Raw genomic sequence first — 17,924 nt, 5'->3', positions numbered from 1 at the left:
ACAGAAAGAAAGAGAGAGAGAAAGAAAGAGAGAAAGAAAGAAAGAAAGAAAGAAAGAAAGAAAGAAAGAAAGAAAGAAAGATTTAGGCAAAGTGTGTCAGTTAGTGTGTACGTTCCGGTTTGGCAGGTGCACATCGCCATCTTCTGGCGTCATTGACTGTTTTTTTTTTTATTTCGAGAGGCCTTAGGCATATTTCTGCATCTCGCAGTTTCCTAGATAAGGTTAAGCTAATGCTTTGGTTATCATAGACTTAGGCTAAATGTGCTGAACACTGAATGATTTTCAACGTTCACCCCAAATAATCCAATATAGCATAGGCCTACCTTTCTGGGGATAGGCTATAAAAATGCCGAAAACAGTCAGTGAAAAACTCCTCTGTCATCCGTCAGATGTGATTAATATATAATAATGATTTCCTCATGTGATGTAGCAGTCGCTCATAAACTCGTCTGATATGACACAATGACGCATAGGCAGCGCTGCTAGGTGATTAAATCCAATCTGCAGAGGGATAGGCTATTTAATTGATGCAATTATCTATAGGTGCCACCAGATGGCGGGCTATAGCACCAGATGATGTAATTCGCACCCCTCCTTCCCCTGCAAGTGAAAGCAACCAGGCACAACAGTGACGCCGCTGCTGATTACCATGCGTGATTCACGTCTACCCCGGCCACGTTGGAGCATCATGATGCTGGATCTCCCGAAGAATTAACCGAAGAAAAACATTTCCAGTTCTCCGTCTCATTTTGTGCAGTTATGTCTCAGTGGCACTGCTTTATTGCGCGATGCCAGAGCTCTCAGCTTACCTGCTCCTCTCGGTTTTGTTGATATCCTTCGAGGATGGGTACGTGAACAGGGCGGAGGGTGGTTTGGTCCCCCCTGGCCCTACCCCGCCGTTGGAAGACAATGCCAGCGCCGCTGGTACAGATGGATCCGTCAGTAGACAGACGCTCCAAGAACATCAAGTTCATACGTCGACCCTTGTCCCATCAGGTTAGAGCACAAAACGTTATTTTTTAGCTTGTTTCACTGCGTGTTCTCTTTTTCTTTAATGTGACAGTTTTCAGTTGTCTGGTCACTATCGCTCTTGAATCGTGTTTGCCTGTTACGGGGAAACCTCCTAACGCAGCTCCCAGCCTAGCCTACTACAATAACAAAGGGCGTTTGACCACAGAAGATGACAGAAGTGTTCTTTACCTAGCGATATGCTCCTTTGTCTCGTAGCATAGCCTATTGTGTTTATTAACACGGGTGTTTAATGATATTCAAAACATGTCAATGATATTATATATGTTTTGCTAAGCATTGAAGGGGTTATATCCTACTTAAACATAGCCTACCTTTTAAAATCACCGAAATAAATAATTAAAAGATGGTAGCATGCTTTTGCCTCGACTAGGCCTGTACCAGTAACGTGGTCTCCGTTTATATCTTATCTGCTTGGTAGCATAATTAGTCTGTAGTGAAAAGGATTTGAGCTTTATTATCGGGGATTATCATTTATCACTGGCAAATGGCATATTGTCTGTATAATCCCGTCATATCAGCAAATACGCTATGCAACCTGGTCAGTCACATATAGGATCAATGTTATTACTGTCTTAACGGCTTACAAAATTAAATGGACAATTTGCTTTAATTTCATTGAACTTCTTACTGTCATTATTGTTTATAGATGTATTGTTTGTCCATAAATAAAACATAGGCCTAATGGTAGGCTATAAGATTGGTCAGTGGCATTATATTATATATAATATAAACAATAATATTACTTTCAGGGTATGAAAGGGTTTTCCAACACAAGGAATTGTAGGCTACACTATGAAAGAATCACATGAAAGGTATACAAGCTGTATCTGTGAGCTGCTGGCACGCCAGCACAAAAAAATCCGGCATCTGGCTGTCTGTGGCACTTTGATCTATTTTTAAACTCCCTGCCTGTGCTGGGGATCTCTGGTTTCATTACTATTTCATGTTCAGAGAAAGGTTATCGCGGGATTCTCCTGGGCACCTGACAAACATGGCCGTCCCTGATGGGATGGGAACCCTACTGTGCTGTGTGTTTGAAACCTATCTGCAGTTCAGGCAGTCCCATCCACTGTAGGCTACCTCGTTCAGATAAGCATTCTAACGTAACTGCATCAGACAACCAAACAAAATGATTTAACAAAATCATACAGAAAAGCAGGGTCAAGTTTGGAACAAGCTGCACTTGTAGTTGTGGCAACAACCCTCACCCCCCCACCCCACCCTCATTATCTGACTTGGCTTACAGCACCTCGTCTGGCCCTGAGAGTTTGGGTGAAGGATGCGTCCAGCCAGCGTTTCATCGTAGGTGCGTCGGTGGAGGTGTTTGTGAACGGCACGCAGGTGGACAGCGCCGTGACGCAGGGCAATGGGGAGGTGCTGCTCCGGGTGCCCTACGCCCTGGGCCAGACCCTCAGCATTGTGGCTAGCATGGACGGCTACGTCCACAAGCAGCTGCCCTGGAAGACCACCAAGATGCCCAGTAAGTGCAACACTCAAGTTTGGGTCCATCGTAGTGAAATTGCTACCAGCACATTGGACACCAGCACAACTCATTGTTGAGAAATGAGAAATATTTACATTCATGTCAAGTACCAGTAATAACATGTTAATTTGACATATATTATATTGTATCTATTGACATATAGGCTTCATGTTGAAGTAATTAAGGCTTTATGAGTAATACCTTCCTAAGGTTTATATTGAGGCTTAATAGTGCAGATCTCCTACAAATAGCATTCTCTTATGGACATAATTTCCTGGAGTATACTCAGCAGGTCATCCATCATTAGCAGGTCCAAGTGCTATTGGCAGTGTTGTTGTAACTGAGTGTCTGACAGAGAGAGTGAGTGTGCCGAGACACCCCTTTGTCATTGTGAGTTATGTGACACAGAAACACAGATGTCTTGGCTACTGATGCTGATTCAGATTAAAATGTAATTGCTTTGCACGTTAACACCCCCCCCCCCCCCCTCCTCAAGGCTCAGAAGCTTTTCTGGCCAAAGTCCTTGCAATGAAGTGCTAAGACGAGTCCCAGCAATAATCTGTATAAGAGCCATTGATTTCCTGCCAAATGGACCATCTTGTATGTCTCTATGAGGCTTATGTACAGAATGAATTAAGGATTAAAGGCAATTGTGTATTTATGGGATCAATGTATATATTTAATGCATTGTTTCTTGGTCTGACTCAATCAATATCTCCTGTAAATACAGTCGCGTGTGGTTTCAGGTTGTCCATGATCATGAACCTAGACCTTTCAATTATTAATGTACTTCTGGGGTGGTGGTTCTCTAGGGGTGTGTCCCTCGTAGCAAGTGCTTTCCTATTGGGCGTCCGAGACAGACAGCGTAGGATGTGTTTGGTGTGGGAGAGCGGGGAGATGAGGCTGGGGAGTGCATGGCAGCATCAGTGGAGGGGTCCCAATCCTACTCAACATCCCCACCAAGTGTCGCTCTTATGCAACTGATCACACACATCATCCAAATGTTGTTGTTGTTTTTTTTTGCTTTGACCCAAAAGCCACAATAAGAAGTGTCTCAGTTTCAACTAAAACTTAAAACACATTACAACATATGTGTTTCTTGTTACATTTTCTATTCACTTTGATTAACTTAATGTTGTTGCTGGGTCATGTTTGTCATGTTATGGTTGCTCATTTCAGTATTCTCCTCCGTGACCCTGGCTCTGCTCCCACAAACCCAAGGCAACATCTGGCTTTATGACGATTCTGTGCTGATCACCCAGAAAACATCTGGTAAGTCATGCAATATAAACCCAAAATATAAATATCTAAAGTCATTGTTTGGTGTAGCATAACAGTAGTACCATAAAGGTGTGTGTTGTGTGATCCTCCCGTGTCTGTAGCGTACACCTCCCAGCCCAGTGTACAGTTCCCCAAAAGCTTGCTGAAGCTTCCGAACAACACCAACATCTCCATGGTTACAGCCTATCTGACGTTGCCACCCGTTGAAAAGGATTGCCACCTGTGCACAATCGGTCTCCTTAGCAACCGTTCAGGTAAAGGCATGCTGGGACTTAGGAGCACATATGTACACTTCACAGGGGTCCAGTTAAATGTGAATCAACTAAGAGATGTTCAGAAAGATCAACAAGAAAGAATAATAAATACATACAATAAATAGCCTACAAGCACAGACATGAGTTATACACCTACAGTATTAGTACAATAGTCCAGACAAATTGAACAGTAATTTGATCAATGGAGACTGTCTGTTCTCAAAGGCAGCTTCTTTTTAAGTAACAAGTAAGAAAAACACTATAATATGAAATATTTAAGGATTTATCATTGTACATTAGCCTCACATTGACCTACTCTTGAACACACAGATGTACTTTGTGTAGATGTCAGTTCCAGTTGAACATGATACACAGGATCACACCATGCATAGGACATGAGAAGTATTTTAAGAGATTGTGGTTCAATTCAGGGTGGCCTACCACATACCAGCATATCACAAGTTAAAGGAGTCTATTTCTAAACAAATGGTCCTTTAATAATGGGCATATGTGGTATTAAAATAAACAAAAGCAAAGTCATTTGAAGAGATTTTGGTTTCTCAGAAGCCCAGTGCTTGTCCATGAAGCCTGAGAAGGCAGCGTGACAGCAGGATGCCAGTAGTCATTAGTATCGGTCAACAGCTCCAGCATTTCAGGTTGGCAAGCAGCCCCACTCCAGCCTCTCTCTGATGGAGTGTTGATTGGAGGGCTGCGTGTGTGTGTGTGTGTGAGTGTGTGAGAGAGAGAGAGAGAGAGAGAGAGAGAGAGAGAGAGAGATGGGCGTGAGCTCTCTCTTTGGACCTCTGAGGTGGCCCTGAGCACTTCCAGTGGTCAGGTCAAGAAAACTCATCAGCACTTCAGCCGTGTTGTTCCAGCTGGAGCCCTCTCTCCTCAGTGCTGGAGTTCCGTAGCTTGGTGTGACAACTTGGCGCCATTCAAATCATATCATGTTCATTTTTTCGTTCCCACGTTTTCCTCAGGCTTCAGGAGCGTGAGGCTCAGTCCAGTGGCCGGTCTCAGCACCCAGCTTCTGGCCGACGGGAAAGAGCTTCCTGTCAGTGGACCGGTCAAGATCACCGTGCCTCTGCCCCACAGCGCATACTGGCGGTCATCCGACTCCATACCTGCATGGGCATTTGACAGCAAGACAGGTGAGGAGGGAGACTGTCCTACCAAGACAGCGGTGTTCTACTTTTTCTGTTCCTGCTCTACCATATGCAGGAGCTAGACAAAATAAGAGGAAGCACCATGCTCGATAAACTGCTGTCTCTGTCACTCAGTTTTGCCTTCTGTTCTCATTTTTGGTATCTCAGCATGACTTAAGACACAGTCTCCCTCCCTCTCTCTTTCAAACAAATCTCCATTTTTGTGTCTGAGCCTGAGGACCCCAGTTATTTGTGCTCCAGAATTTGAATTTCTTGGCTATAACATTAAAAACAGGATACAGCACATGCAGTGCATAAGATGTATATACCATTGGGACATTATTTATGTCCAAATATAGAGTTTGAGAGATCACTGATTTCTTTTTTTTTTCTGTTTCAGTTGGGTTTATCTTTATTGACATTGAAGCTTTCATCTAGTTTCAGAGTTTGTCTTTGTTGACTTTGCACTCATAACTTTTCCTGTATAAGCTTTCATGTACATTTTCACAGCCTCATCCTCTCCAACCAGGGTGAAATCCTGAGTGTAATTGTAACATGAAGTGCTGACATTAACAGACACGCTGCTCTCCTTCAGGCACCTGGATGAATAAAGGTTTTGGGACGGTGAATAGAGATGGGGACACTCTCATCTGGACGTACGTGGCATCTCACCTCGGGGACTGGCTCGCGGCCCCCATACCCGCCTTCCACGGTGAGTCCAACTCCTGACCACTCTTTGGCTCGTGTGGTCAACAGCAGCCTGTGTAAATCAGCCGATTTACTGTACTGCCTCCTCTGCATTGCTTCTTCACAATACCTAAGAGAGATGAACAATATAATACCCTTTATTATATTGTTGCCACACAGCTGCCTGCCTTCGCCTCTAGGGGGCACTGTGGTAGTGCGTTTGTTTGGTTTTTTTTTTTTTTTGCACTGTTTTTCAGTACTGTTCTCTCACCACTTGACTGCCCAGTAACTGGATTTTTGTTTGGGGAAAATCTAGGTTACATGGGCCATGGGGCAGCCTCTCTGGACATCTCATATCACACGTACCTCCTCATGGGCAGCCTGGGAGGAACGCTGCTCATAGCCATTGGCTTTTTGTCCGTGATCTTGTGTCACTGTAGGTAAGGTAGCACTTCTGACTCATTCGCACAGCTCATTGTTTACAGCATGTGGCCTATGGAATTCTGCAGTTACTGTCTATACTTTTTTGCATGTTCTGATTGCTGCTCAAGAAACATGTTTTTATGCCTCTGTGGCTGTGACAGCTGTGGCTGGAGGAATGTGTTTGGGTTGTCCCTCTGTACATCCATATGTCTCTCCAACCCGATCTCGTGAATTTGATATTTCAAGAGCGCCTTGAGGCACGTGCTTTAAATTAATAATTAGGTTTTGGATGTCAAAGGTCAAACTACAAGGTCATTGTGACCATGAAAGTCTAATTTCTGCATATATCATATCTCAAGAATACCTTAAGGCATGTGCTTCAGATTTGTTACGGATCTTCAGTTGGACTGAAAGATGAGCTGATCAGGTTTGGAGGTCAAAGGACAAACTACAAGGTCATTGTGACCATGAAAGTCTAATTCTTATGAATATCATCGAAGATCCTTAATTACTGACAAGATAGAGCAACATAATGCATCTCTATGGAAGAAAAATTCGAACAGTTCCTGTCTGCTTAAAGAGGCGTGTCGCAAAGATGTCATAGTGGGATATCGATCTCTGTCAGATTGGCAAGCAGTTCAGTTCGAATGTTAACAGGTCTGCTTAAAGGGGGATTTAGCCTCCCTCCCCTTTGCGAAGACAGAACACGGAAATGATCGAATGTGTGTGCCTCTCGCTCCGCTTCTACCCTCTCTGATATCATATCTCAAGAATGCCTTGAGGCAAATGCTTTAAATTTAGTTGGTATTTTTGTTTTCTAAGATGAACTGATTTGATTCCTTTCCACTCTATGTGACATGGCTCACCACACAAATGCCACAAATGTCAACCAGAAATTCATGGCTACACAGGCATGCCACCGCAATGCGGTAATTCTGGTTGAGGCTTTCCGTTTTGACCATTTTCATTAGTTTACTAATGCTTACATGTTTATGTACTTGCACTAACCTCATGTTGCTAATTTAATATGATGTAGTTTCTGTTTTGATCATGTAGTGTGATGCAGTGTGTATCAGTCCGCAGAGGAACTGTAATACATGGAAGGCCCTTTCAAGCCTGCCAGTGGCCCAGTTATTCTAAATATGGCATCTCATGCATCTCATGTACTCGTGCATCATGGTCAACATAGTTTTCTCACTACACGTGTGACTCTAACTCTAACTTCCTCTGCAGACATTCTGCACGGGGTAGGGTGAGGAGGCGGAGTTCTGCCCGTGTGGTCCTGCAGAAAGACCAGACCACATCCACCAGCTGCGATGGAGAAGACGACGAGTATCCCCACGACGACCGCACCTTCTCGCTGGCCACCATGGCCCAGCGCAACGCCTCAACCACCCCCCGACATCAAGCCAACTACAACATCTACGTGGAGGATGTCGGCCGCTCGTTCAAACTGTATGAGAATGTGGGCGGCGTAGGAGCGACCGAGGGCACCAAGTCGCCGATGCCGTCGGTCTACGTCAACAGCGAGGAGGTGGCGAGGCTGAGGGAGATGTCCGACCAGAACCGACCGGCCCAGGGCGCTGGCGAGAATATGTTCAAGGACAAGCTGTTCCACATTTACAACCAGCCGGTAGCCCTTGTCCCAGCACCGGAGCTCTTCGCCAGCCATCTGCCGCCGACATCCCAGGCTGAGCCTTCAGGCTGCCGATCGGCCACATTCCCCAGGAATGGCATGGAGCATGGGCCGCAGTCGGAGCGCAATTTGCAGGACGGCTTCACCCAAACACTCCCCAAAAACGCCACGCAGGACAGTGACGAGCAGCCAGTCTCGGAGGGTGCAATCCAGGGTGCAGCCATCAACCCTGGCGTCTGGGGCCGCTACAGCCACCTCCTGGAGTCAGTCTCTGTGCCGGGAACTCTGAACGAAGCAGTGGGGATGGGCCCCTTCCGGGCCGAGCTTCAGGGTATCTCAGAACAGACCCTGGTGGAGCTCTCCAAAGCCAAGCCGTCACCACACCCACCCAGAGCCTGGTTTGTCTCCCTAGATGGCAAACCCGCCGCCTCAGTGCGCCATTCAGTCATCGAGATCCAGGGCCGACACCGGCCCGGCAGCAGCAACGACACCAGCCTGGACTCGGGGGTGGATATGAACGAGCACCAGCAACCTCTCCTGAAAATGGAGCGTGAGGGGCCCTCTTTCCCAGCCATGCCCAGAGCAGGTGGGCCTAGGAGCCAAGAGGAGCCCGACCTGAGCAGCAGCGAAATCGGAAGTCCCGAGGATGGAGCCCTGAGGCACACCTTTGAAAGTAGCTACGCCGGCATGCCGTTCAGCAGCATCTCGGAGGAGAGGGACGTGGGCGACACGTCAAGCGAGTCCAGGGGCACCCCGCCACCCCGACGGCCTAGAAAGGTCCGAGACAAGGGTAGGCCAGACAAAAAGAGTGGTCGGCATGTACGTGAGGAAAGGCCACAAATGAAACGCTAGCCTGAGCTAAAATTCTGCCAAGCTCTAAAAGTAAAAGTAAAAACATCTGAGTAAAAGCATCTGTTTGTCATCAGTCTGCCATGTTATGTCACATGGTATTATGAAATATTTCTCAAACAATATGACCAAATTTAGTATTTCTACATGCTGTTTGGGGAGCATGTTTATTAAATGTGGAATGATTAAAAGGTTGAGGTGAGGAAAATGCTTTCAGTCATGACATTGGTTTGATGTTTCTGACAGATGTGGTTCCGTTACTTTCTTCTCTTAATGCTGTTGTTATAAGAAAGCACACACTAACCATAGCTGCTGCTTTTTTCTACAGTTTAAAGCTAACAGTGCAGATAAACCAGTTGCAACATGGTACATGTGCACAAAGTCAATCCAGAAACAGAACATATTTATATCCAAAAGCACATCAAAGGCCGAACACATGAAAGTCGACTTTGCATAAGTCGCAAAGCATTGATTTACCACAACAAAGTAAGGGAATGGGGTGAAATCTTTGACTTTTTACAATGGCACTTAACAAGTTGTTTTTACTGAGCTGATTGCTGTCCTGTAAGATTTATTTAGTCATTGATGACTGTTTTGATGGTTATTGCATTGTTCTAAACAGATTTCCAAATGTGCTCAGCTAGACTTGCTCTAGAACCAGCTGTGATGTTTTGCCTTTTGGTCTGTCAGAGATTTTAAAGACGGTCATTTTTGTAAAAGTCTCTTTGTGCGATAATAACAACATTTAAGCTACTGGTAGAATAGTTGCAGGAATAGTTTGTGCCAAATTTAGATTACCACTACTCTAGCGCCATATATATAAAAAATAACAAACACAAATTTATGAAGCAGTGTAGCCAACACTTGCAGAAACAAGATTCATCTATTTTGTTATCTGGTCAAGCTCTACTGGATTTTCCAGAAACTGCCACAGAGAGAAAGGGAGTGATAGAGAGAGAGAGAATGAGAGAGGAACGTGAAGCGACTGCAAGTAATGACAGCAAGTTAGCTGTTCAGAATTGCAGAAGCCTCCCTGGTCAAACATGAAATTGTCCGAAGCTATGCGTGTATATGTGTGTACAAAAAAACTGTACAAAATGAGCATGCGTTCGCCGTGTCTGTCTTTGTATGCCTCGTTGATGATGTGAGAATGTTCGCAAGTGTGACGTCTCAGGTGAGATGAGCTATCTCAGCCCAAGGCCTTCACCAAAAAACACTTAATATCCAAATCAAGCTTCGCTCGTCATTTACCATGTGCATTTAGCTTATCACGTATCATGTGGTTGTGGACAAAGTGATTGTTATGTGTATGGTTTACTTCGTTTAAAAAAAGGTAGCTGATATTATGAGTCAATTGTCTTTTTCTTGTTTATTATCATATGTACGAATAGTCATCCATAATAGAAAACATTTTAAATGATGTTTCAAGCTGGACAAGGAACTGGGCTGGTCAATCCGCTCGAAAATGGCCCATTTCAGAGCCACAGGCATTGCTATATTAAGAGAGAAATTAACACTGTGACCTGGTCAATGCTTTGAAACTCAAGAACCTGTCAACCTTCTCCGTTCATCTTCCACTACACACATGTACAGGTTCTGCCTTAGTAGAGACTGGGTTGATGTGCTTTGTTCTGATTGAATGGATACTTGTGGTTCACAAGTTTACATCTTTTCCCATTTGTTTTGATTTTCATTAATGAACATCTGTTATTAACATTTCTGAAAATGAAGGGGGATTTTACCATAAATAATTAAAAAACAACTGTGATTTGAAGTTACAGAACCTTTCTAAACTTCATCAACTCAACCCAAATCTAGAATCCAAGAGTCGTTGGATAATGTAACTGTATTCCACATAAGGCTGATGTATGTATGTATGAATTGGGGCTGGTCCACACAACGCACTTATTTATATTCTGTATGTCATGGCAAAAGTAAATTCACAATAATTGACATCCCTTTGCCTGAAACATGATTGACAAACTTGGATGGTGTGTGAATAAGAGAAAATGAGATGCATGATTGTATAACGTGAAAATCATTTTCAAGTAGTGTCTACTGAATGTGCTCCAGTTATTATTTGATTGTAAGATATTTGTTTCAATTATTTATGTACTTATTTATTCATACATTTAGGTAATTCACATGACGCCTTTCAGTCAAGAGTAGTTGTGCAACAATGATGGTACATTACTTGTATACTTCACTTCTGCCTTTTGTGCACTCTTCCATCAACATCAATAAAATCACAAGCAAAACAGTTCATTAGATTCTGTTTGGTTCTTATACCATCATTATATTATTTATTTATTAACTAGATGTGTTAAAACCTGTACAGTATTATATCAGTATAGTATCAGCATTAGTAGTAAATGTATTAATAACGATAATGTCTCCTCACAATTTATATTTTCTCATAACCACACCGTTTTTAAGTTTTTAAAAACAAATCTATTCTACTATTTATGATATTATAGCCATATAGTACCCTCTATATTTATTAACACTCCTGGTAAAGATTAGTAAAAAGAGATATTTTTTAAATCATCTTTGTGGTTTTATCTTTGTTTCAGGATATGTGTAGATAACTGCCATGTTGGCATTACAAACTGCTGTGTCTCCTAATTATGGCTCACTGTGAAAACAATGAGGAAAAGGCCAACATTGAAGGGAAGCACATTTATATTACGAAGAAAGAAAATCCTCCACTGTTATATGTGTAGATGTTAGATGTGACTTTATTGGCAAAGGGAAATTTTACAAAGAATTAAATACAGGGCTGCCAATAATTGTGACATGTATCACTTTGACTTTAGCAAGATAAAACAGCAAAAGATGATTTTTACCTCTTTTTACCCATCTTTGCCTAAGGTGTCAATAAATGTGGAGAGTGCTGTATATAGAACATATCCAGTATATCTGTTGTGCTGTCTGGTAACTGGCACTTTTTATTTAGCAAGCTACAGTATATGGTAATATTCACATTTCACGTTGCTCATGTTTCAGGGACATATCTGACAACTGTAAGGAAGGGATATCAAAGTTTTGCAGGTAAACATGCATATCCGGATACTCTCCATTCTCCATTCCCCTCTAGTTCTTCTGTGGACTTGGAATGTTTATGTACATCCCTGTCATCCACAGAGCCAGCTTGGGTATCTGCCCACTGCTCGACCCTCTGGGTCCCGCAGGCCTCTGTTTTCTCGGGGGTTTGAACCTACGGGGTAAAACGCTTCCCTCTGGGTTGACCACAGTATTTGGGCTCGCCCCGACATACAGCCCAGCGTAGCTCTCCTCTGACTGGAGCTGCGGTGCCGCTATGCCAGTCGGCCGCTGGGGCACGTTGGCGGGGCTCGGGAGGAGACGTGTGTTGGGTTGAGCTGCTTTAGAGCCACTTCTCTTTAGCGACTGGCCTGCTAGCGGCGCATGGCTGAGAGAGTGGCACCTTGTGAGGGGTTGGGGCCTGCCGGGCCGGGCCAGGCTGAGTTCTGCGTCACTGGTGCGGCGGGGCTGGTCAATACGGACGCTGTTGACCACAAGTTCCTGGGCGCTGGGCAAGGGCCAGCCAGCGGGGTGAGATCGGGAAGCCGAGGGAGAGACGAACGAGTCAGAGCGTTTGACCACCATCACGTCCATCGTCCTGTCTTTGAGCCCGACACCGGGGACAAACAGGCCCTTGGACTGGTCATCGGGGAGTTTGCCACGCCTGGAGGCAGGAACATCCACAGCAGGTACGATCCTGACCGCAGACGCACCGGACAGTGGGTTGTAAATCGTGTGGCAGTCCAGAGGGCAGTAGTTAGCCTGCCGGAGCCACGGGTCAATGCAGTCTGTGTGGAACTGAAGAGAACAGACACATGGTCATTATTACTTAGCAGCCGCTTTTGTCCAATGACAAAATTACAACAGTTAAAAATGTACAGTTTTTAATTACTAAATTGTGTTATGGACCAAGCAGTTTTCAAAAGTGTCTGTTAAAAGTTGTCTCAAATGTTGTGCTTGCTTGGATATGAACAAAGCTTTATTTCCACCATGACTGCTCATTAGTGAAATATTTTGCCATGTTCTATTAGAGAAAATGGTTAAAAAAACAAAGCTCAGCTATTTGGCTATGTGGATGCCTATGGCCTCTCTGCTGTACTGTACAGTACTGTATATCTCTGGTGTTTACCTTATGGTGGCAGGGCAGGAGTCTGACCTGCTGACCCAGACTAAAGGCCCTGAGGCAAATGCGACACTGCATCCCCGCCTCCAGCAGCCTGCCGCCCGGACGCACCCTCACCAAGGGCAGGGCAGCCAGGGCAGCCTCCGGGACACGCTCACGCTTCAGCAGCAGCACACTGCAGTGGACACACACACACACACACACACACACACACACAGACATAAATACACACATATTTACAGACACACACACACACACACACACACACATACATACACAGACATAAATACACACACACACACACACACACATACATACACAGATATAAATACACACACACACACACACACACACACACACAAATACACACAAACACATACAGTACACAAAGAGAACCACATACAGACATATACACAAAAAGGGTAAGCTAGGGTGATTCAAAGGGCCTCCAAGGGTTTCAAGTTGTAATACAGCTTCAGTGTTACAGCACTTTACATTATACTTCAAAATTATTGTTCAATTCTAATGAATCAATTCTGAATTTGAATTTTCTGACTTCAATTTACTGACTACTGAATGTTCTCCTGATCTAGTGCCATAGTGCAAACACCTGTACATTCACTACCAAGGTTTGATGGTGGAGACTGACCCATTGTCCAGCGACTGAGAGTCACTCTGTTCTTCTGTGGTTTTCCTCTTTTCTGTAAACTGCTGCATCTGCACCCATGGCTGGGTCCTTTTCTTGAAGAGACAATCTACAGCTTCAGTCAAGAATGTCTGTCGTGCTACATTCATAACAGTGAAGCAACTGTACCCTACAGTACATCTCTTTCTGAAAAAATACAGAGCATGACTGAACTCTTAAAAAGAAAACTGTACAAACAGCGGACTGAACGAGGCAAGTTTATTCATGTGACAATTCATATAAATCACTCAAGGTGCTTCTTAAAATGGCAGATAAAAATATTAAAGCTATGTTTGTTACTAGGGGTGCAACAGTACACAAAAAACACAATATCGCAATGGGAATATTATTTTGAAAAGGTGTCAAATATTTGTTTTGACGTTAATTGACTAAACTGACATAGGATCCGCATGGGTACTCAAATTTTAAAAATGCAAAGCAAAAAAGCCCACTGTTGATTACTGTTACAGTAAAGACTGCATTTGGTACATTTGGTAATTGGTACACATCTGTATTGACCCTAATGCCCTGTGCCTAAACAGATTGGTATAAATGTACTTTTACACTCTTAATTGTTACACAGATGATGACACAGAAGAGTTTTCCAGAGGCTCTTACCAGGCGAATGCCAAACACATGCTCCATATGGATGCCTCTCATCATGCAGTCCTCACAGAGATGATAGAACTTACAGCTGCTACACCTGCAGGAAATATATTCAACTATGAACAAGACTGTGCCACTGCTGTTACATGTGTTGTGTGTACTACAGACTTGCAATAAACTCAAATACCTACAGAAACCACACCATAAGAGGCAGGCAGCCATACTAGCAAGTGGGTCCAAATCTATGGATACTGGCCTCTGCCAGTCAGGCACACCATGCAAATTTTCACCCTTCACAAAGCCAATTTGATGGTAAACGAAGCGAGTCGTTCACCTACCAGCTATACAACACAGACATAGCGAGTCGCTACCGAAAAAAAAAACCTGTCAAATCCCGCGAGAATCGTGAAACATTGCCATGTCGATAGATATGGCTCTTTGGAGATAATCTTTGCCTGTTGTTAATTCTTCATCTCCACAACAAAAGCATTTTCATTGTGTACAGGGGGGATAAGTCACAAGAAGTTTGCTATGTATAACAGCACAGTAAAATATAACTCTATCACGACTCTGGAAGGCGCTCTACAGTCACCAAAATGAGCTAAACCTGCATAGTGCACCTTTAAGGCAGTCCCTGCACACAGTTCAGTGCCTACAGGCCAATGACATCTGTTCTGACTTTGTATTAAAATAGAGGAATGTTGGTGCCTGGGCGTATCCTTGAGAATGCCTTACGATTCTGGAAAACAGATGACTCGTCAGTTTAGACAAGACAGCTGACTCATCATGTTGGACAAACTGTTTAACTAATAAGTTCAGACCGCGAGTGGGCAAGAACTGGCAATCAAGACGGCTGAGCGAACTCACTTATAGCACTTGCCAGAAATGGGCAGGAATCGGCAGTTGTTGCAAAGGACTCCGAGGTGTTTATTAAGAGGCTCTCTCTCTGATGAAGTTTGAAGCCTGCTTGCATTTCTCGCCTGTTATTAACAGCATGGTTTTATTACAGAGGACACACACATTCTGGCATGCTTGCATTTCTATAAATCACAACAAATTTTAAAAATGTAAATAATATAATAATAATAAGTAATGAAATGAATGAAACTTATGTGTAACAAGTTATGTTACAGAAGATATGTGCATTTACAGTAAATAGCTTTCAACTAGGCACACTACTAGACTATTTACTTTCAACTAAACTAGGCAAATTATGAGAGGACCGAGTTTTCCTCACCTGCTCCAAAAGCAGTTTCATGGGTCCAAAGTCTTCTCTACACAGGGGGCATTTTACCATGGTCACTGTGTTTGACAGGTTCTGGTGGTCAGCCCATACTTTCATGCAAGAGATGTGAGTGTTGTTTCCACATCCATATCTGAGAGAGAGAGAGAGAGAGAGAGAGAGAGAGAGAGAGAGAGAGAGAGAGAGAGAGAGAGAGAGAGAGTAACATCAGCACAAAGCACCTAACAAAGTAACAAATTGCTTTAAAAAAATGCAACTCCGGCCATAATTTATAGCTGGAGTATGGAATGAAATTCATAATATGAAAAACATAGAGATTCTAGTCTAATGGCTACCTGCAGTAAGCCACTGGTAGACGCTTGCTAAGGAGCTCCTCTTGGCAGATGGGACACACATCGTCTTCTTCAATGTCCTTCTGCCTCAGGGTGCCATCCTCCTCAGCCAAGTCCCCAGGTTCTGGTGGAAGCTGGTCTCTGGGACGGGGAGTCTTCACCCTGTGAAAGCCCTGCAGCACTTCCAATATCTGCCTCTCCACCAGACCCAACTGAAAACAATCTGGCAATAAAAGTCAAACACAATTGAAGAGTTGAAGAATAAAGCAAATCACACAGAAATGGATTGCTATGGAAATTGTAGCCTACTTACATTCGTGATCTCTGGGTAATCTAAATTTTCGCAGCAAAACCCTAAAATGAGAGGTCATGTTAGTTGCCATTTCTTTCAGTTTTACGTGTGACCTGGATGATATTGTGTAACATTAGGCTACTTAAGCGAAGCCTACCAACAAATGTGTTTGCAGAGTTCCTTTTCTTTCTGGAAAGCAGGACAGGAACATGTATGTGGATCTCCCAAGCATACCTGTCAAAACGCAGACACGAAGGCTACAGTAGGCCTATATTGTCATGACAGTGCAGATCATAATAAAGTGTGTCAGGGGTTGTCTTACTTTGAAGCTTTTTACTTCGTCGGTCTCTTTCAATAAAAATCGCGTCGGTCCAAACTCTTTCAAGATCAAAATAGTCGTGTTGAGAGCTTGGTCCTGATGCCAACTTATTGCATCGCTGACATTCTTTCTCCACGTCGTATTGCGAAACATGACGATGACTTAGCCTACTTTGGTTCCAGGAGGCGCAGACTATGGATTCATCTCTCTGCAAGTAAGTTACTCATTAACCTTAGCATACCTGCATATCTTGCTAAGAAGTAAAATTGGCTAAATAGCGTTGCATCCGCGTGGTATCAGGACATGTAAGTTTGGTCTGTTGCTATAGTGATATGGTATTACTTATTTATCATGTGCCGTCTGCTACCGGCAGGTGGTGCTGTTGGACAATACATGACCAAAAGCTCGACTGCAGTGCTTTCTATTATAGACTGTGGTCTACTGGTGGTATCCTGCCATTAGCTACCGTCATTACAAGTGAAAACGCTCAGAGACTAATTCAGTTGTCATAATGATTAAAAACAGATGATCTTAGTGGAAAGATTAGCCTATGTTGACAATGTTTTGACAGTGTTTTGTTTAGGATTCCATCATTTCATGTTGACCAAAATACAGCATTTTGTCCCCAAAACGGCATTGCATATTGTTGATGTTTTCTTTGATTGCATAATGTGTTTTAATATCTCTTAATCTTTTTGTCTTTTTTTCAACAAGTTTCTTGGAATGAGTTCACCAGCCTACCTATCAATACATGTTCTCTTCATGACACTGGGGATGTGGACACCTGGACATCTTAATATCACGTGGTAGTCTCAGCCATCCATCAAGATAATTTGAGCCCCGCCTTGATGATATACAATTTCAAAGCTTTGCTTGGTCAAATGAGCCCACCTGATTTTGATCACTAAGAAGACTGTTGTGTTGCCAAATAGCCTACTTTGATGTGAATCTGGGTCACGTACAAACGGATGCAGACTTCGCTAAGGTAGAGAGTCAGCGGGGGAAAGACATAGGTTTGGAATAAACTCCAGCTTGGGGAGAAAATTGAAATTTCCTGTCCTGGAGTAGTTTCCCCCTCCTGCGCTCTGGTTCAGATTAGCTGTTGTACTGTGGGAGGTCATAAACAGCGCACATAAGATGCGCACATGAGAGGTCCAGGGGCTCCAGGATCCCGGCTCCACTGGGGATGCCTGGGAGACTGGGGAGCAGAGAGGCAGACACATTTACGTCACTCCCAATGAGATACATATGCAGTAGTGTTGTAAGATTACCCCTCACCACTAAATTACACAATTCAACAGATGACTGGCCGAAACAAAACAGTTTATTTCTGTGGACCCCAGCCAGGCAAGTCAGAGATGGTCTTGAAACAACACGGACTCTTGAATCATGTTTTACTGTTTTTGTTTCTCCTTTTTTCTCTTTCTCTCTCTCTCTCTCTCTCTCTCTCTCTCTCTCTCTCTCTCGCTCTTGTTTGTGTTATTGAACAAGG

The 17,924-nt window shown here is 43.6% G+C and overlaps 2 protein-coding genes across 2 annotated transcripts; one reads left to right on the top strand and one right to left on the bottom strand.

Annotated features, from left to right (window-relative positions):
- The first annotated feature begins 729 nt into the window (after positions 1–729).
- On the top strand, positions 730–11,040 carry fam171b (family with sequence similarity 171 member B). Its single transcript, XM_062528414.1, has 8 exons — positions 730–996; positions 2,279–2,512; positions 3,695–3,787; positions 3,898–4,050; positions 5,031–5,201; positions 5,791–5,907; positions 6,199–6,322; positions 7,539–11,040. The coding sequence occupies exons 1-8, from the start codon at positions 789–791 to the stop codon at positions 8,791–8,793; spliced, it is 2,355 nt and encodes a 784-aa protein (XP_062384398.1). The 5' UTR covers positions 730–788; the 3' UTR covers positions 8,794–11,040.
- A 461-nt stretch (positions 11,041–11,501) lies between these two features.
- Positions 11,502–16,727, bottom strand: zswim2 (zinc finger, SWIM-type containing 2). Its single transcript, XM_062528029.1, has 10 exons — positions 16,436–16,727; positions 16,271–16,347; positions 16,135–16,175; positions 15,825–16,044; positions 15,484–15,622; positions 15,114–15,226; positions 14,259–14,343; positions 13,605–13,696; positions 12,962–13,130; positions 11,502–12,630 (listed from the first exon to the last, which is right to left on the bottom strand). The coding sequence occupies exons 1-10, from the start codon at positions 16,583–16,585 to the stop codon at positions 11,884–11,886; spliced, it is 1,833 nt and encodes a 610-aa protein (XP_062384013.1). The 5' UTR covers positions 16,586–16,727; the 3' UTR covers positions 11,502–11,883.
- Between the last annotated feature and the right edge of the window lie 1,197 nt (positions 16,728–17,924).

Source organism: Sardina pilchardus, chromosome 23 (assembly GCF_963854185.1).
Source record: "Sardina pilchardus chromosome 23, fSarPil1.1, whole genome shotgun sequence".
Classification (NCBI taxonomy): Eukaryota; Metazoa; Chordata; class Actinopteri; order Clupeiformes; family Clupeidae; genus Sardina; species Sardina pilchardus.
Note: the sequence above shows the minus strand (reverse complement) of the source record. Positions and strands in the feature narration are given on the sequence as shown.